Source organism: Arvicola amphibius, chromosome 9, assembly GCF_903992535.2.
Source record: "Arvicola amphibius chromosome 9, mArvAmp1.2, whole genome shotgun sequence".
Taxonomy (NCBI): domain Eukaryota; kingdom Metazoa; phylum Chordata; class Mammalia; order Rodentia; family Cricetidae; genus Arvicola; species Arvicola amphibius.
In genome coordinates this window covers 89,792,290-89,818,239 of record NC_052055.2, presented here as the reverse complement: position 1 = coordinate 89,818,239, position 25,950 = coordinate 89,792,290, and the positions used below count along the sequence as shown (strand labels likewise).

The 25,950-nt window shown below is 42.0% G+C and overlaps 1 protein-coding gene across 2 annotated transcripts in view; it reads right to left on the bottom strand.

The window, feature by feature from the left end:
* Positions 1-25,950, bottom strand: part of Dst (dystonin) — a 391,633-nt gene that overhangs the window by 153,179 nt on the left and 212,504 nt on the right. For both annotated transcript variants that reach the window (XM_038342010.2, XM_038342008.2), the window contains exons 9-13: positions 19,219-19,385; positions 4,348-4,460; positions 4,142-4,248; positions 2,088-2,207; positions 30-125 (exon numbers count right to left, since the gene is read on the bottom strand). In XM_038342010.2, coding sequence (XP_038197938.1) covers positions 30-125; positions 2,088-2,207; positions 4,142-4,248; positions 4,348-4,460; positions 19,219-19,385 — 603 coding nt within the window. The remainder of the gene's footprint in view (positions 1-29; positions 126-2,087; positions 2,208-4,141; positions 4,249-4,347; positions 4,461-19,218; positions 19,386-25,950) is intronic.

The window sequence follows — 25,950 nt, the reverse complement described above, 5'->3', positions numbered from 1 at the left end:
ATACCAAGGGATAATCCTGGCTTACTTACCTCTAATAACTTATATAGTCGTTTAATTTTTGATTTCTCTGTCTCCTTTGGTGGGATATCTTTTTCTTTAAACTGTAAATACTGGTTATAAAGTGCCTATAAAGAGAAGGAATCTAAGTTATGGCCCACCCTCAAAGCCTGCTTTCATCATGTCAGTAGAGCAAAGGCCATTTCCTGTGTCATGAGCACTCAGTAGAGCTCCCTTCGGACTCAACGCTCCAGCTGCCAGGCAGCTGTGTGCCAGGTTGCGCAGGACTGGATGAGGACCAGATGAGAGCCATGATCTAGCATGTGCCACATAGGACTCTGAACAACACATGATGACCAGTGCCCGCGCCTAAACATGAAAGCACATCCTTGAGAGACTGAGCTTCCCAAACACCATACACTGGTTTTTAGTTTCTAGAAAACAGTTTGATGAAATTTGCATAAAGGAAGGAAAAGTTGTTTTTTTTTTTTCCCTTCTATTCCATGGCTCTATTCTGGAACCCATGCAAGCTAAGGAGGGCTACTTTGTGGCCTCTTCATACTGTCAATTTTAAAAGATTTTTTTGCCTAACAAAGGAAAATGGATGTTATTAATTAACATTACTATTATAGACACTCCAATCATGTAATTACCTCATCTGTGAACCTCTTAAAATGTTATTATATTCATGTTGGGAGATCTTTCTAGAAACTGCATAAATAAAACACTTTTGCATTTAATAGACACACAGTAGTCAGTTAAGCTTAATTTATGCTACATTAAAACACATTTCTGTAAGATTCTGTAGAGGTTTGTGAACTTGGAGAACTATTTGCTAATTCCTAAGGATATGCTTTCTCTCCTGCATTACCCCTTAGGAAGCAACCTGTGTGCATACTCAGACTAATACAACTCTTACAGACCAGCAGAAGCCAGAGACTGACACAAATTTACCCAATGGTCAAAACAAAAACATAACAAACAACCCCACCACACTCCCAGAATTCATTTAGAAACATGTGTATTTGTACATTAAATCCAAAAACTGTATCGAACCAAAACCAAAATCTTGTAGGTTGCTATCAGTCATTGGTCACCAAATGTCACCATGTGCAAACACTATGGCACTATATGAAGTAGAAAGGGCCAGGTTTTGGTGCCCTGGAATAGTTCCTATCCACATAGGGAGGCATCTTATAATGATAGGACCCCATAAAAAGGTCTTTAAAAAAATTAAACAATACTAAGTAACTGTGCCAAGGACAAACACCCTGTGGTAATGAGAAGAGTCACACCACAGATGTTCTTAACAGATGTGTGGGAATAACAAAGAACTTTCATGAGGCCTAGCTTGTGTTACTGAAGCTATTGTAATTCCAGTCTGAGAGTTAAAACAAAGCTTATTAAGTCAAAGAATTAAGGCTACTCTGTAGTCAATATTCATATTAGTGGTTTGTTAGCAATAAACTGCTTTTGCTATTTCAAATATAAGTGTACAAAATGAGACAGCTTATTCTTTGAAAAGCTGTGTATTCATAATTACTTTATATTGCTGCGATAGCTCCACCTCAATGACCTTACCTAAGATGACAATATCAGCAGAGGTCTGCTAACCCGTGGCCACTAACGCGAGGCTGTGAGCATCGACTCTAAACTCACCTGCACTACAGCAGGATCTGCATTCTGAAATTCCTAACATGCAGGATGTGCCTTGTACTCTACAGAAGCAGCCCTTGGGGCAGCTTCTAACCTGATTCAAGTGGAGGCATGCTCCTGATCACTGCTCTGTGTGTGAGCTCCCAGGGATCTTTCTTTCCCAACATCTGTTGGCCTCCTTGCACTTCCCAACTCATCATGTAAGATCTGGCAGTGTTAGCTTCAGAAGCTCTCAAATTATACCTTTAATTCTCAACAACATAAAGCTTGGGGAACAGAACTTCTTAAAGATGTTGCTGCTATAACTCTGCCTACTAAAATCGATGGCATGCCAATGGCAATTTCTCTTGAATGCTAAGATTATGGGATTAACCCAGCATTATTTTACAGCTTTTGATCGAATCAATCCTAGTGATATTCTACAATATACCAACCTTCAGTTCAACAGGATTGTTAGGAAATGTTCTCTCAGACATTGTGACCACGTGGTGTCTAATCCACTGGATGAGGTAGTTCACCATATTCTGGTATTCGATCCACTTGACTTCGACATCCTAGGTAACAGAACAGCAGGGACAGTTGGAGTCTATGGGTAACTGCACTCATCTGCCAGACATATTCCTGTGAGTGCAGATGTCTCGAATCTTGACAGAGACATTCATCAGGTAAACGCTGTCTTAGTTTCCACTCAGCTACAATTCTTTCCATACAAACAAAATTAAGAACATGCTATCAACACTTGGCCACTAACCCTGGCCCAACGAGGGTCCAAAAATAGTGGCTGTCTGGGGCACTGCATTGAAGAGGCTTCTGAGACTTCAAAAAATGATCCGGAAGGTTTTCCAGGGCTCAATGTAAGGGGAGCAACAGCTTGTATACACCAGGGTAGCTGTCTCCTCCAACCGCTGAGCATCTAAATTCCCTAATATCTGCCACTCAATGAAGTCACGGGAGATGTAGGGACCGGAGAAGGACAGGTTGGATATGATGGGATTTTCAAACATTAAACAAACTCTCGTAAAAGGAAAGAATCGGAAGGCTGACAACTGCTTATTAGGTGGCAGGATTATGCTCACCATTACAATAAAAAGCAAAACTTTTAAGACATAGTATCTATAGTCAGGAGTTACTGTCTAACTAGGGAGGAGAGGGAATCATTGTAAGAATAGTTAAGTGGCATGAGGGGCAGTGTCTAATGTTCGAATGACTGAAACAGCTAGCATCTACTAAAAAAAAGGAGGGAAGGATACACATGTGCCTTGCAACGGTCACCAGAGACTTCTGAGCAGTGAACAGCGAGTGATTATGTGGTCGGAGCAGGGTGTATAGAGTGGATAAAAAACCCGAGTCAGGGCACTGACACAGAAATGCTCTGCCTCTAAGTAATTGGTTAAGACTGCAAAACTGCAGATTTTGGAATTGCTAATAATGATAATTAAAATGCAGTTTTGACTACTGGGCATGTGAATGAATTCAACCAGTCACCCTGCAAACTGGTACTAAAGACATGACACTAGACAAAAATTAATTTTCCTGTGCAGAGTTAATGCACAGATAGAAAAGCATACACTATCAAGCCCAGTGCTACATGAAAAAGAAGAGGTGGCAAGAAAGTAAAGGAAGGAGGCACAGGAACCATTCTGCAGCAACAGCTCAGAGCAGTGAAACAGGAACACGCTGCCAGGAGAGCCAAATGGTTAGGATCTTTTTGTGAAAGGCGAGGGGAAGAGAACAAAACAGATCTAGAACTAAGACTATGGAGCAGTGATAGAAGCCATGGGACAAGGGAGCGCAAGGCTTCCAAGCAATGCGTATTCACCTCTATCTCTATCTGCTAGAACGAAGGGAGCAGCCTGCGGTAAAGGGGCATCGCCCTCAAATGAACACAGCATCCTGTTCACTTCTGGACATAGTGTTTGTTCAGCATGGCCATGTCAGAGCACATAGCTGGGTTAGATTTCACAAGCCTTTGAGAAACGGTGACGACTCTAGTGAGGTCACAGTAGCCAAAGTGTGTGTCAGAAACCTAGCTCTGCTCACCTGGTCCAACAGAGACCTTCATCCAGGCAAGTCAGAAAACAACTATACAGTCAACTTATTTCACAGGGTTTCCCGGATCAACTTTAAGTTGCATTCTACAGAGAGATGGCCTATCTACACAGATAGGAGACCAGCAGGTGTAAAAGGACAGCAGGTTACCATAGAAATATTTACTGCCCAGTAGCTCACTACTTTCTTTCACAGATGTGCTGTGACTCTCAAGCACTTTCCTTTATCTGTGACATAGAACAACTTTTTCAGTTATCCCTTAATTTTAATGGCAGAACGACACTATGAGATGTACGTGTGGTCAGAAAAATAGCACAGGAGCCCAAATATTTACATAGCACTTAAAATCCAGTTTTAAAGTCCTGCACTAATTAGCAAGCTATTCAACTACTGATCATCTATGAACCAACAGCTTAAGTGTAGGAAAACCAATACTCACATTTGCACCAATGCCTTCACCACCTTCGGGGACTTTGGGAAATGCATCATAGAGGGAGGACACGTAGGTTATTACTGACTTTTCATCAGGTGAAGAGACATCAACATCTAAAGCAGCAACAGAAATGAATTACTTCACTATGTTGACAGATGACTTCTGGCGAGAAGCACATGCCAGCGGAGGTAGGACTCAAGAAAACACCTCACCTTCAGGGTCCAGAAGTCTTATAACACCGATTTTTTCAGCTACATAAAAAGCGTGCTCTAAGTTTGCAAGGTTGCTTTGAACAGCAACAGTATTCATGTCTATCAGGTCCGGCCTAGGAAAAAAGCACACAGTGTTAAGTTTCTTACAGGCCGATTCAACCTGACAGGCGCAAGTATCAGCCTCCTAGATAACAGTGCCCGCAGACACCAGTACTACACCCATATTAAGTCCGAGGCCGCCTTTAAACACTTGGCACTGCTTACTTGTCTCAGAGGCTTGTATGAGCCAAAGGAACACAAGAGAAATATTAAAATGTGAGCATATGTAACTCCCATATCTATAAATGCCCCGTGATTGGAGCTCGTGACTACATCTGTCCTCCTCAACTGACTGAAGCACCTCTCTTTCACCAGCCAGCATCCTCTCAGGTTCTCCCCAGATGCCAGTTTTGTGCTTAGTTTAGAGCCATGACCGTGCCCCTCTCTGCTCAGGATGTCCTATTCGCTGTTGCTGTTTCCAATCCTTTCTCCATTCTAGCCGAGAGCGGCCCTGCCTTCTCTGTAGGATACTCACTGACCACCACCCCAACACGTCATGACGTGTCCTTGAGCTTCTTGTACTCTTAGGATGGACTCAGAGCAGCAACAAGGGTATCTCATACTTCTTTGCCTAGTAATCTATGGTTCTCTCTCTCTCTCTCTCTCTCTCTCTCTCTCTCTCTCTCTCTCTCTCTCTGTGTTTGTGTGTGTGTGTTTAAGATTCTCTCTCAAAGGTTAATTCCAAGATAGCAAGGGCCAAGTCCTAATAAATTTCTATAGTTTATCCTCCTACTAAAGTATAAATTCATTAAGAAACATGTACAGGTATGTTAGTGAGCAGATTGGTTAGTAATTTGACTCACAACATTTCATTCACCTGTGAATTTACAACCTCTCTCATAATCTCTCTTTCTCCCAGATATATAGACACACATGCACACACATGCACAGCAGGCACACACACACACACATGCAGATAAACATACATGAATACACACAAATACACAAAGACAAACATGCAATGACAGAAAGGCAGGCGCGCGCACACACACACACATACACACACACACACACACACACACACACACACACACACACCACGCACGCAGACAGCACCCGCACCCTCTGATCTCCTTAGAACTTCCATATCACTTTTTAGAGGAAGCCTACTATAACCCCACAGGCTCTCAGGTTTACTCATAATAATCCCCAGGGAAACACACCAACAGTGGGTCCTCTATGTGCTCCAGGTGATGTGGGAGGGTAGTAAGTTACTTGGAACACTGCTTAGCAGCCATTTGACAAGAAACTCAAGTGCATCATCAATCTTGAGAAGAAAGGCAAACACAAATGTGTGCTTCTTTTTTGTTTGCCTTTTTTTAACCTAAAGAAAATGCAGGATTCCATACCCAAAGTAAAAAAATCTATGTGCACTTTTATTAGGACTTAGAAGGGGGTTTTCATAAACTGGAAACCAGCTTCACTTCCTATTTGTTCACATCCCAAAACCTCATCAGAAACTCCTCAGTGACGTCCACATCCACGTGTGTGGACACACTTTACACTGACAGCAGGACACGAAAGGGGCACCCCTCTCTCTACAAATAATACTTAAAGAATTCACAGACCTATGACATCTACTGATGTTGAGTGCTGAAGAGGTATGTACAAAAGTCTAGACCAGGATCTAAAGTTCTTCCAATAAAAACATTGTTTTGCTTCCACAAAATTCAAATTTCCTGGAGAAATAAAAACCAGACTTCGAGTCTGCCAATCTCTGAACAAGAAACAGCATGCCATTATGAGAACCCTGCCATTAGCAAAGAGCATAAACACTGAGTAATCCCAAGGAGAATGAATAAAGTCATTGAAGAATGAAGTTTTTTGACCAAGAGAATAAAACACAAAACTTCCTTTAGGATGATGTCATTTCAGCACAGAAACAGCTGCACAGCACAGGGAGTCTGAATAAGCCCCCTCTTCTTTCTTGAACTGAACACTTTTCCAGAGCAGTGGCTACAGTGATTGGCCCCTACTAAAAGTGTATAGTAGATAAAGCCACTGGGAAAAACAAAGACCTTAGGAGTCTTCAAAATTGTACTGCTACCCTGCTTGGCTGGCCCTGCTAGCCTTTCAGTGGCCTTCCTCCTATGCCTGTAGCACCCAGAGGCTTGTGCTGTGTCTTATCTACCTCCTCCTCTCCTGGCAATCTCATCAGGTAACGCCGGGTCTTTAAAATTTCATCTGTTTGGGGCTAGAGAGATGCCTCAGTGGAAAAACGTACTTGCTTTGCCCATCTGAGTGCTTGTGTCCAATTCCCCAACACCCAAATAAAAAGCTGGGCATGGCTTTGTGTGTCTATAACCTCAGCATTGGGTGGCAGAGATGGATCCCATATAATCTCAGCATTGGAGGGCAAAGAGAGATGGATCTCATATACTCTCAACATTGGGTGGCAGAGAGACGGCTTCCATATAATATCAACATTGGGTGGCAGAGAGATGAATCCCAAGAGAGTGGCTGGCCAGCAGTGAGCTTCAGTTCAGGAGAGACCCGGACTCAAAGGCAGAAAAGCAGACTCCAATAGAAGACACTCTAGACCCTGCTCTGGTTTCTACATGAGGCTCAAGGGCACACACCTGTATACCGCACACATCACGCATACCCATGCATGCATGCCACACACACAAAGAAATTCAGAGGCTTTCCACTCACTGGAGAGACACTTATTCCCATTGTAAAGCTAACATCTCACTTTTGTGGAATGTTAGCAGGAATTTCATTTTCAACCTGGTTTAAGTTCAAAAGGGCACCAGACCACACTGCAGGCACACAAAAGCAATGTGTTCCTACATTCCACTCTAAGACGCTGGGAAGTCCCATTTTATAGGCAATTTTCCTAGCAATATAAAGCAATCCTGACAAAAACACGATGTATGTTTTTTGTAGGAAAGTGTTTTTTATGGACACACTCTCAATTGTTTTTATTATCTTATGACCCAGTCATCATGGATTATACTTTTTAAAGTATAATCCTCATCTTTTCTTTTAGAAGTCATTACAACATGAGAAATGACATAAAGACATGAGAAAATGATATAAATTTTAAATTGAAAATATAAGATCAAAACGACATGAACTCCCGCTGAAGTGCAATGAGAAAATGCAAATTTGCCAGATGTGGTGCTGCACAGTTAAATTCCAGATGTGGTGGTGCACAGTTAAATTCCAGCACTCAGGAGGCAAAGACGGGCAGATCTCTTATATAAGGCCAGTCTGGTCTAGGTACAGAGTTCTAGGCCAGTCAGGGCTACAGTGAGATTCTGTCTTAAAAAAAGAGCAAACTAATTCTATACATGCTTGATAACCTGAATTTACTATAAAAATATAAAGTAAAAATGGATGTAAAAAAGAGCACTAGTTGGTTAGTTTTTTTTTTTCTTGACACAAGTTAGAATCACCGGGGAACAGGCAATGTTAACTGAGAACTGCCTCCATCAGGTTGGCTCGTAAGTGAGACTGTGGGGGCATTTTTTTCTGATCAATGGTTAATATGTGAGGACCAAGCCTCCTCTGAGTGGCGCTATCCCTGTCAGGTGTTCCTGAGTGGTATGAGAAGCTGCCTGAACAGGCCACAGAGAGCAAGCCAGTAAGCACCGTCCTTCCATGGCCTCTCCCTGAGGTCTTTCCCTGATTACTCTCAATGCTGGACTGTAAACTATAAGATGAAATAAATCCTTCCCGCCCCCAGTTGCTTTTGGCCATGGTGTTAATCACAGTAACAGAAATAAAAGAGAAATGGTTCTTGCCATAACCTCAAGTGTCTGAATAAAATTAATATTTAAAAGTCTGTATAGTACCAATTTTTAAAAATCAATCACTTTAGACAAAATGTTTGCAATCACCCATACATATATATACATATATATATATATATATATATATATATATATATATATATATATATATATATATATATATATATATATATATATCAGCACACAAACTGGTATGGCTGTGGGCTAAGACCAGCCTACAACTCGCGTTGGCATCAGTATTGGACGATATCAGAAGCAAAGCCTGCCTGGTACTGATTTTAAAGGCACAAAGGACACAGGACTGAGGATGGCTGTGGAGAGCAGCAGGGCCTGGAACTTCTGGGAGTCCCTGAGGAGAGGCCCTGAGAGTCGGCAACATGAAGCTGGGAAGGCGAAGCTTCTGTTGGAATGGAGACTCTGGACATTGCAGATACCAGGGCTGTGGGTTTGGCCAAGGAGAACCTCAGGTGTTTGGGAATGGAGCCTGCCTGAGCCTAAACGGACAGCTGCATATGCTGCAGGTGGGCAGGGGCAGAGGGCAGAGTCACCCTTTGAAGCCCAGCTGATTACCTTATAAGCCCCAGAAGGCAACAGTGGAGCTGCATCCAGGTTTGCCATTTGTACTGCTGAATTTTCCTTTTGTTTTTGATCTGATTGCTCCTATGTACCTCTTCTTCACTTTTGGAGTAAGAGTATTTATTTACTCTGTGCCAACACATTTTGGAAATAATTACCTTGTTTTTGATAACAGGAGCTCACAGTTATGAGACAGGACTTTTAAAGTGTTGAGGTTTTTAAAGACTTCCGGGACTTTTAAAGGGAGACTATATTTTATAAAAACAAACAACAAACAAACATGAGATTTTTGAGATTGAAGGTGAAAGGTTATAGCTTAAAGTGGTATTTTCTGTGCCAGGTTGATAAGGGGTGAAGTCACAATGGTTGCTTTTATTTGTCCCTTTGACATAACTGCTCTCCTGGGAAGAGAGTCTCAGTGCAGGGCTGTCTAGATTGGGTTGGCCTGAGGGCGTGTCTTTGGGAGGGGTACGGGGTGGCCGGGATGGACTGTCTTTGTTGCTTCCCTGGTGTGGAAAGACCCAGCTTAAAGGAACATGGTACCATTTGCCGGGTTTGGGTCCTGGATTGTACAGGAGTGAAGAGACCAAGCTGAGCACCAAGCACATCTGCACGTATTCTCTCTGCTCCCAAGCACAGATGAGATGTGGCTGGCTACCACAGGAGCCTGCCACTGTGACTTCCTTGAAATGCTGGACTATATATAACCTAGATTGCAGGCTAAAACCAACCCTTTCACTACCGGTGCTTTGGTCAGGGTGTTTTAGCATCACTGCAATAGAAACGGGGTCACACAAGATGAAGTGGTCTATACATGGAAGGTGGTGATGGTTGCACAACAATGTACTTAATGCCACCTATGCCTCACTGAAAAATAGCTAAGAGGGGACATCTTATGAATCTCTTATTCATTGGGCTTTTACTTATTGAAAGACAAATTTAATATTGAGAAAGAAGGCCATGTTAAGGAAAAACAATAACTACAACAAAAAACACAGAGCTTCGATGTAGGTGTCCTGTGATCTCAACCTGGTCTGTTCTGTTTCCTTAGGATACACATAATACACAACTCTACTTACTACAGCGAAAATCAGGAGTTCCACAAGCTGGAACAAAACCATCTAGAATTCCAGTTACTCCCATGGAGCACTGGGAAATGTGGTGGCTGTGGCAGGTAGGGGATTCCCATCTGCCGCTGGGCCAAGGCTCAAGAACCCACGTGGGTTTCCCAAGGTCTCAAGAGGATTTGGGAGAAAGCAGGTGTAAACCAAGCAGGAAGAATAATGTACACAGGCTAGGATGCACCTGTTGTCACAGAACAGTGTCATGAAAACGCACCGGGAGAAGAGGTAACTGGATGCTTTGGGCATGCAGATACACAGCTCTTCCTAACACAGCACCAAGTCTACTCCTTCGCTTACATGGGATTTAACCTAACTGACCACATTCCAGGTAACGCGATGCTGAGAACAGGCGGGGGTGGGGGGAGGTTGTGGAGAGTGGAGCACATCAGGAACCTCTTACAGGATTGCAAACTTTTTCCCCTAGGAACTACAGAAAGCCATTAAAGTGTGTTATGTAGGATTATAAAAAGAGAGTAAAAGATCAGGTCTGAGATCAGACAAGGAAATTTAAAATGGTTCAGATATCATCATAGAATTTGGGTTGGAAATCAAGGTTGGAGAACATGGTGGCTTGCAGAGGAATGGCAGAGATGGGGAGAGGAAGAGGGACCAGAAGATCATACCCACAGCACCCTGTTCTGTAATGCAGATTGCAGTAACTAAAGCTGTAAATATGGCTGAGAGAAAAGAGGGAAGGGAGGGGGCCGGACCCACAACAGTGAAAACAGTCCAATACAGCAGCTAAGAGAGAAGAAATGAACGCTCAAGAGGCCAAACATTGACAAGTAAGACCAGACCTGTTAACCACGTGGAAGTCACCCAAGGCCCTACAAGTGTTGGAGAGGATTATGGAATCAGATTCAGAGTAAGCACAGTGGAAAAATAAGTATCAAGAGAAAAAATGAAGACAGATAACTCTTCCAAAAAGACTAGTTGAGAATGAAAAAAAAAAGCACCCCTATAACACACACACACATGCTGACACACACACATAATGGGGTTGTAGAAGAACACGTCTATAGATTTTTTGCTGGCAGAAACTACCAACATACTTAAAATCCACTGAGAAAGATCGACTGGAGGGAAAAGTCAAACAACCCAAGAAAAAGGAGGTGAGAGGAAAGGCAGAGAGGCGTCACAGCACAGCAGCGGGGGCACCAGACAGGTGGAAGACGATAGCTGTGCTTCACAGGAGCACAAGAGATGAAGATGGGTGCAAGTAGGTGGGGATATATCCAGAAGAAAGAATAAAATCTTTATACCTGCTGGTGTCTACTTTTCCTGAGAGCAGACACCAGCTCATCTGTTAAGGGTAACTAGGTGAGGAACAGAGGAAGAAGTAATACAACAGGCAGGGAGACTAATAGTCATCCAGCCTGCTCCCACTCAGACTCTCCTCTGACGTGTGACATTCCACGGTGTGCATCACAGCTTAAGGACAAGCACAGGCAAGGCAGACGGCTGGGCTCATGCAGGAGCAGGCTTTGCTAAGAAAAATAACACACAATCAGCAGTTTGCAAAGAAGAGATTCACTCTATGAAGTTTTGATATAAAGACAAAGAAAACCCCCACTGCAATTTCCCAGACTCCAGTCTTAACACAGATCTGCTGGAGAATATATTCCCCACAAAGACACGTCCCGCAGCACATGTTACATAACATCATCTTTTCAACAGATCACACAGTAAGCACATGCATTCCCTATGCCTCACTCCTCCCGAGACAGCACAGCAGTTACCATAACAAATTCCTGAAGATGACTGTTCGGATCAAAGCATGTTCAGACTTCACACACTCTAATTGTTCTTATTGGAGCAATAAGCGCCTCACCTCCTTCCCTCTCCACCCATCCCCCCAAGGTCTGTAAGCTGTCTCCTCCCCTGTCCCCCAGCAAATAAACATGGCTTGCAGAAGAACCACACGGAGTTATGTAACAAGGGTGTAGGCATCCCTTTATGCACATATTTGGGCACGCATAATATTGAAAGAATCAAGGCCAAGAACTCCTAGGTAGCAACAGGATATGAAGATAGTTTTCTCTTGTTCTCAAAACTAGGTGTTTATTTCAAATATTCTACCTTCCCTCCCCCCCCCCCCTCCGCTACAAAGTACTACTCTATTAACAAGGCAGAGAGCAAAGATTAGGAGCACTCTAATTTAGTGAAGCTTTGTTGGTATGTCAAGATTAAAATCTAGCAATTGTGATAATTAAAAGGTAATTAAACAATTACAATCAGCAACTCATTTTCATACTGTCTCCTAAACCTGAATAGGCCCAGAGAAAATTGCTGGCTTTAACCAAGAAGGACCTCCTTCTAGTACCTGCAGGTTAAGTGAACTGCTCAGATCTTAATCTTTAAGAGACTAAAAAACCCCAAACCTCCCCCAAACAGGGAGGTGAGAATCAACTTACTTTCACTGTATTAAAAGTAACAACTTCAATTACTTCACATCACACAGTAAGATGAGACTATGAACCTCTAAACAAGTCAAAGCCAAGAAGTTGAGAAGCAAACGGGCCCAGGGAAGGATACCCAGGCCTAGCAGGCTCCTCTGGGGAAAGAGGACACTGAAGGGAAGCAGGATGAAGAAAGGAGCTCAGAGACAGCAAGGCTTGGGTCAGCATCCAGCGGGGCTCTCCAGTAGGTGCTCTATTGTCACAGGCTCAAGGAGAGCACACAGGGAGAAGGGGGACTAGTGATTGCCACAGGCTGCCTGAAACTCAGGCACTGCATGCTTGTATTGGACCACGGCAGCCTCTACTTTTGGCATCCGAGTGTGTGTGTGTGTGTGTGTGTGTGTGTGTGTGTGTATGTGTGTGTGTCTGTGCTCGTGTGCATGCGTGTGTACAGATGAACACACGTGTGAAAGTTGAGAGGATACTGGGCGTCTTCCTCTATCCCATTCCACCTTATTTTCTAAGACGGACTCTCGTTAAGCTGGAAGCTCACCATTTCAGCTAGGCTCCATCACCTCATGCTGGGGTCACTGGCACCTGCAGCCATGCCTCACTTTCGTGTGGGTACTGGCAATTTGAACTCAGGTCACCTTGCTTTCACAGCAAGCACCTCTACCCACCAAGCCACCTGCCCAGGCGTAGCATTCCAGCTTTTTAAGTAGCCACGTCACTCTGAAGTGTCCTGCCTAATTCCCTTTCCTCCTCTCAGCTCACAATAGACCTGTGTTTTGAAGAACGCCGTGAACATCAAACACAGAAAAACATGCCTATGACGCCAGTTTTGGTGTGTTTTTAAGAAATCAATATAAATAATTTGGTGAGTAAAGAGGTAAAGTGGAGAATGGGACACTAGGTTCACAGACCTAGCAGAATACAACTAAAAATCGAGACACACTTCTTTCTCAAAAGCCTCATGGCAGGGAAACAATACAGACCCAGGACCTTATTCTACACAGATCCACACATTTGCCCAGCACACAAAGTTAAATTCAGTATTTTGATGGCAAAATCCAAAAAATGTCCATTAATTATGCATTTTAGATAAACTATGTTCTATTCACAGAACAGAATACTATGTGGCACCTCAAGGGAAATCACAGATAGAAGAAAAGTGGGGGCCTATGTCAGAAGTGTATACTGTAGATTTCAAGGCTCCTACGGGGCAGCTGCACAGGTCACCCTCCTGGTATGGCCATGAATCACCTCAGTGCTCTGTCTCAAGAATGGAAGCAGCAGAACAAGGTGTCCGCTGACTTCACATCCTTAAGGATCTGTTTCCTTCCTAACCCAAGGCTCGTCACTGGGCATCTCTGTGGATTAGTCTGGGCAAGAGGGAAAGGAACACAGAAACAAAATAAAACAGGCTGGAATTTCCTCTGATACTTATTTGCCAAACTATACCCCCCAAATTACGTGTAAAAATAGATGCAATAAAAACGGCAACCAGATTTATGCCACTAAGCCATGTTCCTTATTTGGACACAAACGAAATCTTTTCCATGCAGTGCACACTGGCTCTTTAAGGGCTTGAAATGTGTTAATAGTTAGCAGTGACCATTTTTTTTCCTCTGAGCACAACGTTCATTTTGTAAATGAACGATTTGGTTGGCTTTACAAAATGAAATACTTTTGCTGTTGCTGTTTGGTTTTGGTTCTAGTAACGACCAGAACAGCGTTTCTGGCCACAGGAAGCAGAGCCTGTAACACCCAGGTGTGTACACATACCCTCCTGTGTCAGGACTCAGCCTGAGGACAGAGGGAAAGGAACTGCCAGTCAACACTAAACCACCTTCCTCTGAGAACATTTCAGCCCCTGGAGGGCCTCCTCCCAGCACTGAACCAGTCCAATCCGGTTCAGTTTCTAAGGAGTGACAGAATCCAAGACTGAGAGTGACTCACCAGCCTGCAGGTCATATGATTAAACAAATGACTCTGACCACAGGCGGGGGAGGGGGAGGGCGGGGGGGGGGCTTACCCAATTAAAAGACTGTTAAACTTTTAATATGATGAAGCATAGCAGTCCCAATAAATTTTAATTGAAAATGCAAATTATGAGCAAAATAATTAATACTAAATCATGTCCTTAATTAGAAAGTAGTTTAAAGGACACGCTCTTGTAAGCTATTGCCTAAATTTCCCAGTTTTAATTGGCTAATATGTTTAAAACATGCCCATGGAAAGAATGCAGAGACTCTGCAGGAGATTGAAATAAATGAATGGATAAATTAAAACAGGAACAGGACAAGCAGAAACTAGTAAGTGGAAATGAACCCCCGCACCCAGCTTTCTGGCCCTGAGATCCTGAGTTTTTCCACCTTGCTCTGCAGGGCCAAGTTGCATTTCTCCAAGCTCTCTGGCATCCTGAGGGAATGCATCGACGGGCTGCTGTGTGGAACCTGGCTTTCAGGAAGTCCAGAGAGACTGGCTGAAGTTAGCTCAAGGGCAGAACTTCAAGCACTCAGTCAGAGCTCTATCTCCTTTGGATAGAGACCAGAGCATACCTAGGGCCGGAGCAAGGCTGGAGCTCTCCCTCCACCTCTGAGGAATGTCAGCAGGGTACTCTGCGCCTCCACCCTAACTCTCACCCTGTTAGAGAACACGCGGGATGCGCTGGCTAGTGGTTCTTCACTAACTCTTCACACCCCCTACTCAGGAAATGCTCCTGCAACAATCTGTTCATCCAAACTCACCAAACCCAGACGTCACTGTTATTCTTCTGAGCAACAAAGTTCTGAGCTTATTAATGGGGAGAAGTGTTTCAAATCTCCCAAGATCTTACTATAGTCAAAGCGTTCAAGTTATTTGAACTGAACACACAAAACAGGCAGGCATATGCCATTTTTATTATTTCAACTCTTTCCGCTGAAAACCGAATGTAACAAGCAGAAGTTCCTTGAAGGAACCGGGAACAGCAACAAAATCTCCTAACAACATTTAACTGTGGGAAATTAATTTACCCGTAATCTATTCAATAAAAACCCCAAATTTTCTTTTTAATCTCCCTGTTCTTTATAATCTCCCTACTTTCTCATTGTTGTTACCTGGACCATAATCTAGGCTCTTTATCTCTTCCAGATAACATGACATATTAACATGATAGAATTTGTGATTTTGCTCTTACGTAAGCCAAGTATTTTAATATGCTTTAATTTTTAATTGTTCTTTAACATATTACATGTTTTCATTGTTAGCTAATTCTAAATTAAGCAACTAACATTGTCCCTCAATAATTTACAGGAAACAAAAGCTTGGGTTGGCAGTTCCAGACACGCACGCATTTCCATGGATCTCTGCTAGCTCTCATTAGACTTTGAGGACACACGACTGCATTGCTCAGGTCAACACTTCCTTCTTTTAAAACTGTTAGGACATAGAAATTATGTCAGTAATGGCAAAAATCCAGAACAGTCACATTCATTATTTCTTAAAAGGTATACAATGTTGAGCATATTAAAAAGCACTTGAACATTTTTTATTAATGATAAAAACGAAGGCACAGCTATTTAATGAGACTTTTTTGTTTGTAGCCCTGGCTGTTCTAGAGCTCACTCTGTAGACCAGGCTAGCCTTAAACTCAGAAATACACCAGCCTCTGCCTCCCAAGTTCTGGGATTAAAGGTGTATGCCACCACAGCCCAGCTTGATAATTTTTTTTGAAACTAAAATATTTATTTTTATTGTAATACAGATTTCTGCTGGAGCAGAAACATCTATGTACATGGTCTGCATGTGTTTCGTGAGTGCTTATCTTCTAAAACTATGTTCTTTTTACCTCTGTGGACAGTTTTAATGTATAAAATCAATGTTACCTTTAAAATTCCTCTACATTTAATTTTGTATAATAGTTCTTTGGAGATAAAAATTAGAAAGCTAACCTATGTAAAAATTTTAGGATACTGAATTGTTAATAACATACTGTTTACTTAGGTTAGCAAACCTGTTTATTTTCAAATATTCTAGATACAATTCTCATAAAAATTATGGTAGACTACCTAAAACAATTTACTTGACCAGTGGCTTTTCACAAAATAGTTTATATTAATCCAAAATTTTGAACGTGTGTGTGTGTACAACAAAACCAAAGCATGTTGAAAATACCATAAGGAAACCTATTGCTCTGTATATAATGTCAAAGCTTAGAAATATGTTATGATTCTGCTTTTATGACAGATCAATATTTCTAAATCCTTAGATATTGTATATGAAAATCTTACTAAATCAACATGTGAAGTAATAGTTGCTTACTTTGGAAAGACATATTTTTATTTTTAACCCCTATTCTTCCTAGGGTGCGAGAACCTGATCTACATTACAAACAGTCTCCATCTACCCCAGCCACCTCAGCCATCTACCCCAGCCACTGCTGTCATCCCTGTCTCTGATGGTCCTCCAACAGCTATCTATTTGCTCAGAAAACAAGTCCACATGCTAGCTCAGCTAAGTTTTATTACTAAAGCAAAATGAAATCAATTAAAATAGTAAAGCTTCTTATCCAAATAAATACAAGAGATGAAACCATTAAAATTGTATGGGAACAGATAAGTAAAACCAACTGCTCTTAAATTATCATGACTGTTAATATCTAAAAACCCACTTATGTTGCTACTTTCCTTGTTTATGACTTTGTCTCCTTGGTCTTTGGAGTAAATTAAGGTATTAAGAAGTAAGAAATAAGACTGAGAGATGGCTCTGAGGTTAAGAGCACTGGCTGCTCTTCTAGAGGTCCTGAGTTCAATTCCCAGCAAACACCTGGTGGCTCACAACCATCCTATAATAGGATCTGGTGCCTTCTTCTGGAGTGCAGGCATGCATGCAGGCAGAACCATGTATACTTAATAAATGAATAAATGTTTAAAAAAATAATCTAAACTTTGAATAAAGTAAGAAATATGTGCAAGTCAAGTCTGTTTAGTTCTTACACACACTCAGTTGCTTTCTTAAGAAAGGCCCAAGGAGGCGGAATTTTTTAATAAAAAAAAATTAAATGAGAAAAAAAAAAGAAAGGCCCCAAAGCTTTAAAACACCTCTTACAGACTTAAGCTTTTTTTTAGCAAAAGAAACCAAGTATGGGACACAGAATAACTTCAGCAACAGAGACCTGGAGAGCTTAGAGCTGAATTCAATTTTACCAGGAATTCTAGAGGAGAAAAAGAACTACAATCCCAATGTCTGGGATGGAGAGGGATGGTTCAGTGGTTCTGATCAGGCTGTTGATCTTCCAGAGGACCTAAGCCCACACAAAGGTTTACAACCCTGTTCTCCAAGGGTACCAGGCAAGCTAGTGGTTAGAAACACAAAACACTCACACAATAAGACGTTGCCTTTAAAAAGATCCCATTTCTTACCACAAGCAATGACAGTCAATTTAATTTTTCTTGAAATTTTTAGGATCTCTGATGTACAGTGACTTATTTCAGTAATTAGAAAAAATACATATGGATGCCAATTTACTCATATAATCCTTAATGAGTACTGAAGAGACAGATTTCAGAGAATGAGAGGGGGAGATTATTCTATCCATCTATCTACCTATTTTTTTTATAGGCAAGGTCTAGCTATGGAACCCAGGCTTGTTTCAAAGTCAGCTTCTTGAATGCTGCCTTTATGGGCTACCATGGCCAATACAGGTATCAATAATTTTAAAGCAGATGATTTTAGAAAAGCTAGTCTCTAAAACTGTTATACTACCTAAAAGGTTTCAGAGAAAGAGCTCCACAGTCTTCCAGTGTTGAATGCCTGGGACAGGCAGGGATATGTTTGTGCCACCGCGCGACTCAGTGTCTGCACTGTATCCTAGACAAGGGCAGGCAGGTTGACCCAGGTTTTCTTCCTAGTTCAGCAACCTCCACCCACCTCTATCCCAAAGTTGTTTCATCAAGGAAGGAGGCTATGAGACTGTTTAAAAATACACATTGTTGAGTGTGGACCCATGAAGAGTTCATTACTGTTTTATATAATTTTTATTATAGTCAATACCTTTTTCAGTTTAGTAAGGTTATAGCTTAGACTTAACATATTTGTGACTGTATTTAGTTCTTCAATATGACACATTCTTTGTAAAATCAAGGAAAATAATTGAGGTTAAACCCATAGTTTTCAATAAACATTTTCTGTGAATTTAATTTCTAGCGAGATAGTAAAAGCACAGACTCAAGAGTCAGCCTGCCAGGTTTGAATCCCAAGTCCACCACCTGCTAGTCTTGTGACTAGGCAAATATCTACCCAGTGTCTTGACTTCACGTGTAACTATGGAGACAAGGGAGGATGGTGTGAGAATTACTGAGTAGAACAACGCTACACGCTCAGTGTTAATTTGAATGCTAACAGTAAGAGTTAATCATTTTCATAAGAAAACGGTTCACCAAGCCCAGATCAGCTGTCCAGCCACCCCTTAGAATGACAAAATGATATGACTTGGAAATTCATGGGTTGTTAAGCCTGTGAACTATAAACCTTTGCTTTTCTACTCATCAGTTCCCTATAGATAAAATCTAGATCATTGACCTGCAGACTGTAGGCACGAGAGCTTCATACCTGCTAAACTGTAGAAAAAAATCCAGACATAATACAGCTCTGTTGTTCTCTGTCTACCGGTCATGTTCCTGTGTGTGTGTGTGTTTGTGTGTGTGCGTGCGTGTCTGTATGTCTGTCCATCTTCGTATGTTTCTGTCTCTGTGTGTACACATGCATTACAGTTTAGAGAACTAACTCCGCAGTGGGCCTACACTGTCTTCCATTTTATCTTGACTTACTGCTATGCACAGGAACTGCTTTTGCAATAGTAACATGTTACTTAAAATGTTAGAAATGAAAGAATGACATATTTACATTAGGGAAAACACACAGATTCCATACCTGTATTTATGAATGATGGCATTAAATAGTTTCCCATCTCTCCAGCAGGTAGTGAAATTTTCACACCGTACTCCAGCATAACCTTCTGTTGCCTGCTGTGTCCACAGGAGCAACCTTTCTTTCGCAGACATGTCCTCTGACTCTCCAGTTACATGGATGTCTGATATCTAAATATAACAGAAGCATTAAATCATTAGGAAGGAAGGAAGAAAGGAAGGAAGGAAGCTGAGAGAGTAATAATCTACTATGTCCCAAGTACTTACATCCTATTTTCTTTGATCCTTGCAACTCTTGATTTTTATACTAAATATATTTCCCCTGTTTTACAGAGGAAAACTGAATTTCAAGCAGGCTTCTGGATTTGACTTATCTGTGTCCAAATTAAAATCATCCAATTTATTTTTAAGTGTAAATCACACAGATTTTACAAGGATAAACAACAACAAAACCCTAACACGCAGAGGGATTCAGAGCACTCCAAACTGAGGCGGTGCAATGAATTGTAAGAGAGACAAGTAAAACAGAATCCCCAGAAATCTTCATGCGACAGCATGCTAACACACAAAATATGAAAATACAGCTGGAGCTTTTATTCTTCTATCTGAAGCAAATTGTTGAACTTCTGTTTAATGCATTGCGCTGGTATTTTATTTATGCTATAACAAATAAAGACTGCCTGAAGCTCAGAGTTCAGAGCTAAGCCACTAGTTAGCCATAGAGGCCAGGCAGTGGTGGCATACACCTTTAATCCCAGCACTCGGGAGACAGAGGCAGACAGATCTCTGTGAGTTCAAGTCCACCCTGGGCTACATGAGATTGATACAATCTGTCTAAAAGAGAAACAGAGCTCACACACAGGTGATCCCAGCTCTTGGGGTCACATGCCTTTAATCCCAGCACTAGGGAGGTGAAAAAAAGGAGTGATATGGCTGGGCAGAGAAAGGAATAAGGTGGGCGGAGACAAAGGCTCAGGGCATTCAGTCTGAGGCCTGAATACATAGGGACACGATCGCCCCTTGGGTCTGAACATTGGTACGGCTAAGAACTCTAGTGGCTGGCTGCTCTGTTTCTCTGATCCTTCAGCTTTCACCTCAATAGCTGACACCAAGTTTTTATTATTATTAAGACCAATTAAAATTTGTGCTACAATGCATTTCCTTATTAAAGCCTTCACTATTTAGCAGATGCTAGACAAATACATTCGTGCTGTTTTACCCTGAGAATTAATTAGAGTTCTCACCTCAAATCAACAACTTGCTTTTTACCCATTCTTTTATACAGTTGTTCCCGAATATCTTTTTAGTTAATTATTGTAGTCAATATAGTGTATTTTAAAAAAGCTTCATTTTATTTGTATGTTTATACACACACAGAGATCAGGGTAACTATATTGTACTGTTTAAATTTATTTAGTGGCACACCACAAACTAGGTAGCAAAGGTAACACAACACGCTGTGGTGACCCTCATGCTAACCCAACAGAAGCTGCCCTGCAGGTTTGTCTGCATGCTACGGGGTAGCGGCGTTAACCCGCTTTTGTGTTATATCAAAACTTAACATTATTAAAACAATTCTACATTCTTTGCTAGTGAGATCTCTTAAAACAACTTAAGTGAATTTTTTTTTCCAGATGAAAATAGGTCAGAAGTAAAAGTCATAAATTACTCCATGTACTATTCGATCTAACAAATAGTCCATGTCAAGAATAAGGGCGCGATGCTCTCTCTCATTTTTAACTATATTCTGCAACATTTCTGGCTAACAGCCTATAAATTATTTGGAGCTCCTTGTTCAGTTTTAGCAGAACTTCCATGTGTGTTTTATTTGCACAGTTCTGAGAGCCCCTTCCCACTAAGTGACAAAACAGGGCAGGGATCTGCATTGTTCTCCAAGAGCCCCTTCCACTGAGTGACAGAAAAGAGCACGGGGCTCCATGGTACACACTGTCCCAAGAGCAACTCTCTCATCTGCGTCCTTCTTGGCATGGTGCTAACTACTCAGGGCACAAAGTGACTTCAGCAGGGACTCCCCAGTAGATTCACAGTTGGGATTAACATCAATATGTGACTGTTCCCTCCACCAGAGAAATGTCTGACACCAAGAGATGAAGAACAGGAAGCAAGCCAGGACCTGGAAGAGATCTGCAAATAAGGAGGTGTGTGTGTGTGTGTGTGTGTGTGTGTGTGTGTGTGTGTGTGATCATCACAAACCCATCTGCAACAGAAACAAAGGCCCAAATCAGAGCAATGAGATCTGCTTCTGGTTTGAGAGCCAGCTTCTTCATCTATCAAATAAGGGGGTAGGGCGCTGATGACAAGGTTGAAGGCCTCTTTCCATCTAAAATCTTACTAAGACACTATAAACACAACAAAGAACCCAGAGAGCAAGCAACTGAAAGTGGAGAGCAGGACAGGGCCAAGCCCCTTTCTTACTCTTCCCAGCTACAACAGCCAGGGAGGAGCGTGGCCAATCCAAGGACCCAAGGAACAAAGGCTGCAGCACAAGAGTTCTTCCCAGGCTGGCAGATACTACCTTGTCTACTGTTGTTGTAGATGAAGGTAGGGCCTCACTCCCTCTACACCTAGGGTTCTACAGGGCAGTCAGCCTGGTAAAGCTCCAAGCTGAGCAAAGTCTGCCACACTGGCCTTTAAATGTCTGGGATTGGAAAGAGAAGAACTGTCTCCATTTTAATCATCTTCCCTAGGAACTTGTGCTAACCTCTACATCATGGGAAAGAATTATGTACATAGACATACCACATAACATACAGAAGAATTATGTTTTTATTTTACATGTGGAAAACAATTACCACTATTTTCTACTTAATTACTTCCGAGAATACTGAGACATAATTATGTTAGATGACTTAGTGACACAGCCCACACCAATTTGCTTCTTCATGATTACATACTCAAGTCATGCAGCTGTTTAAGAATGTTCCCTCCCTGTAACAGTATGAAAGTTATTACATTCTGTATGAGAATTTCAAATTAGCATGGTGTGATCATGTCTTGCACACAAGAAATACATGCTCAGTGTATGTTGGATATTTTATTCAGCATAAGCATGGTTTATTAACACCTGGAACACAAGAAATACACATTGAATATGTTTTATTTTATTTCTGTTGTTATTCCTTTTTAAAAGGGAGGAGAAAAACCCTGCACCTCAAATTTATTTTCCCCAGTTCTCAATGTATCAAGGATTGTTTCTGCTGTTTCTAGCTGACTGAAGAACATTCTGGGCCAGCCTAGTTACAAGAGTAATTATCCATTAACTAGGAAAGACAGTACATTTCAGCGATAAGCTGCCAGTGTAAAGGCGTGAGTGCTATTCTCCGAGAGGTGTCAAGGTGAGTTTACAGGTCTGCAACAGTTACAGAAAATAATTAGTCTTGTTATTAAATAATTTCCAGCAGATGAATTCTAGACTGCCACTCATATAAGGCTAGTTCAGACTATTACACACACATACACACACACACACTATGTTTAAACTCTAATTTAAAAACACATCATTTAATTATGTCATGAACCACGGTTTGCCCTGAAGACTAACACACCACCAGCTTGCTTTCCTCTTCTCTGGCCATTCTCAGATAACTGTCCATCACCTGCTGAGCCTTCCCATCTATGATGTGTGCTCGCTTCACTTCTGATCTGCCTCCCACACTTCAGACTCACCAGAAATCGCAGCCCCTGAGAAACAACGCCTCTTAAGGACCTCACATCGCTCCTCATTTTTGAGTGTCAGGTCTCCCCACTACCATAACTCTCCTCTAGGCCTGCAGGTGTGTTTCTCAAACCAATACCTATGGGTACGAAGACCTCAACTTTTCACATTATAGGACACCCTCGTTCTACTCCTCAGAAATGATATACCCACAACTGTTAAGCACTTGAGTGTGTATACACACCCAATCCTCAGCTCCACCTACTACGGAAAACTCACAGTCCTTCCTTTTCACTCAGACTCAGCATCCTTGGTATGAGCTTCAAACAAGTCACGCCCTTCTATCTCAGAGAATAACTTCTGGCAGACAGGATCCCACTGAGCTCCATGCCAGCCTCAGATGCTATCCATAACCACTGTGATGCACATTACAACCTTTAAAATTCAGTGTGCTTGAAACCAGAGTTTTCTTTCCCCTTCATGCACTCCTATATTGCTACCACAGAGATGTGCCCCATCATTTGTCCAGTCGGCCCCCATCAAAAACTCTGTCAACTATGATGCATCTCCAACCTCTATACCCACGTTCACCTCCAACCTCACCCTCAGTAACTCCCATACCTGGAACAAGGAACAAGAACTGCAATGCCTCAGCACAGCATCACAGAGCCTTGCTCGACACTCCTGGTCCCTTCAACCACAGCACACAGGGAAATGTGGGAGGGTAGGAGGTCCTTGTGCTCACAGATAAAGCACTAGAGGAATCAAGCAGTGATGTTAAACACACAGGCTGTCCTTTCAAAGCGAGGGGTATGTTTTCTGCCCATGGTTAAGAAGCTGCTCTTCAACCTGAACAACTGCAGTGCCTGAAGTCCAAGTAAGCTCCAGTGTCACTTTTGATGTAAAACACTGCTCAGGTGGCCTTACCATGATCCTGGCCGCAGCAAAATTCCGCCATCTTCCAGAATAGAATTTCTCTGTTGATGGAAACCTGAGGGCATTGTGTTATATCTTGGCATGGGGCTTTTAAAACTTCTTATTCACTGCTAACACCAGCCTTTAACATAAGGAGATGTTCTTTGACTTTTCAACTAAGTAAATTCTCTCAGAAGCTTTTGTTACTTTTCTGCTTCAGCTGTGAAAATTCAGAAGCTTCTGTTACTTTTCTGCTTCAACTGTGGAAATTTAGATTCTACTTAAATTAATTATTACTACAAGATATAATTAGTTCCACTCACACGTGAAATTTTTAACTCATTAAGTGTATCCACACAGAAACACCTTGTGGTAGTTTGAATGTAACTGGCCACCATAAGCTCAAAGAAAGTGGCACTATTGGGAGGGGTAGGCTTGTTAAAGTAGGTGTGGCCTTGTTGAAGAAAGTGTGTCACTTTTGGGGACAGGCTTTGAGGTCTCGTTTACTGAAGCTTCACTCGGTGTCTTAGTCCATTTCCTGTTGCCCTCTGATCAAGATGTAGGCAGCACCTTGTCTGCCTGCAGCCCTCCATGCTCCCCACCATACTCTCTGCCATGATAATGATGAACTAAACCTCTGTAACTGTAAGCAAAGCCCCAGTTAAATCTTTCTTTCCTAAGAACTGCTGTGGTCACGGCGTCTCTTCACAGCAATAGAAACCTGAGTTAAAGATGCATCCCAACCATTGTGTGCATTGTGCTATTCACACATGAACAAAGAGGACAAATCCCAACTTCACAGAATGAATGAGAAAATGCTATTTGCTTCTCATAGAGCAAACCTATTTCAGGGCAGCAGCGCCTTGGCACAGCAGAGTGTGCAGGAGCAACCGCCATCACCGCCACTCTGCATATACTCCTCCACGATACACGATTCTAAGCTGGAAAGAATAGTCTTTGGGATTTCTACATCAAAGACAAATACTTTCTAGAGCCCCCACAAACGCTGGCTTACAAAGAGCACCACCCAGTTACTAAAATGCCCACAGATTAGTTAACAGCCATCCAACTATACCAAGGGTTTGCCCTACCTGTGTGAGCGGTGCAGTTTATTCTTTTTGTTTGCTTGTTTTTTTGTTCTGTGAGACAGGATCTCACTGGGTAGACCAGGCTGGTCTTGAACTCACAGAGATCTTCCTGTCTCTGCCTCCAAAGGGATTAAAGACATGCAACACCATGCCTGACTTAGTGAATTCTTTATTCTACAAAAACCCTATCTCGGGAGAAAAAAAGAGAGTACCACGTGCTCCCTCTCTCTAGGTCTGTAAGTGACTTCTACCCTTAGAATGTTCTCTTCCTAGTCTGCCTAACACAGACTCCTCAGGTAGGTATTCAGTAGATGCCTACTAGGTGAAAAGGCATGGACTGGGGGAGAAGACCATGTATAAATCAGAAACATCGTATGCTGTCATTTGAACCTTTGCAAACTTAGCCATTGTAGGAAATGAAGTGATCATAGTCAGCTCGGCTTTCCAGTAGAAGCTTCCAGACTGACCACTGTGCACAAGTGTCCCGCAGGGAACCAATACCAAGTAGAGATGCTACACCTCACCTTCATCTTCAAACCAAAACAAACCAAAAACAAAAAGTCCCAAACTTGACAGGACATAACCTGGAAACTCCGCTAACACATCTGGGTTCTCGGATTTCACTGACAGTGGATTGCTAAATGGCCTAGTTGCTGGGAGTGAGTAACAACAGTATCACTGTGAAGCCACAGGATCTGGAAATGAGAAAGGCCTCTGAGCAGTCAACACCACCAGACAACCGGGAAAGGGAAGAGCCTATTTTTACAGAAGCTGTCACCATCATGGCATGCACGTAGCACAGCTGATCCCTAAACTCCAACACTCCCTGAAATTTTTCATATTTATTTAACTTGGTTAAATTTATCTTGGTTATGGGAGACTGAGTTCTAGGCCACAAGCATGTTACGGAAGTATTCTGACACAGAGTTCTATCCTAGCCTCATGTGTACACTTAAAACATGTATGTATTTAATATTCCACGCAAAAAAACCACAATTTTATTTTTAATATTTAAAAATAATTATGTCATTATAAACGTTTTATTAACTTGATAAGT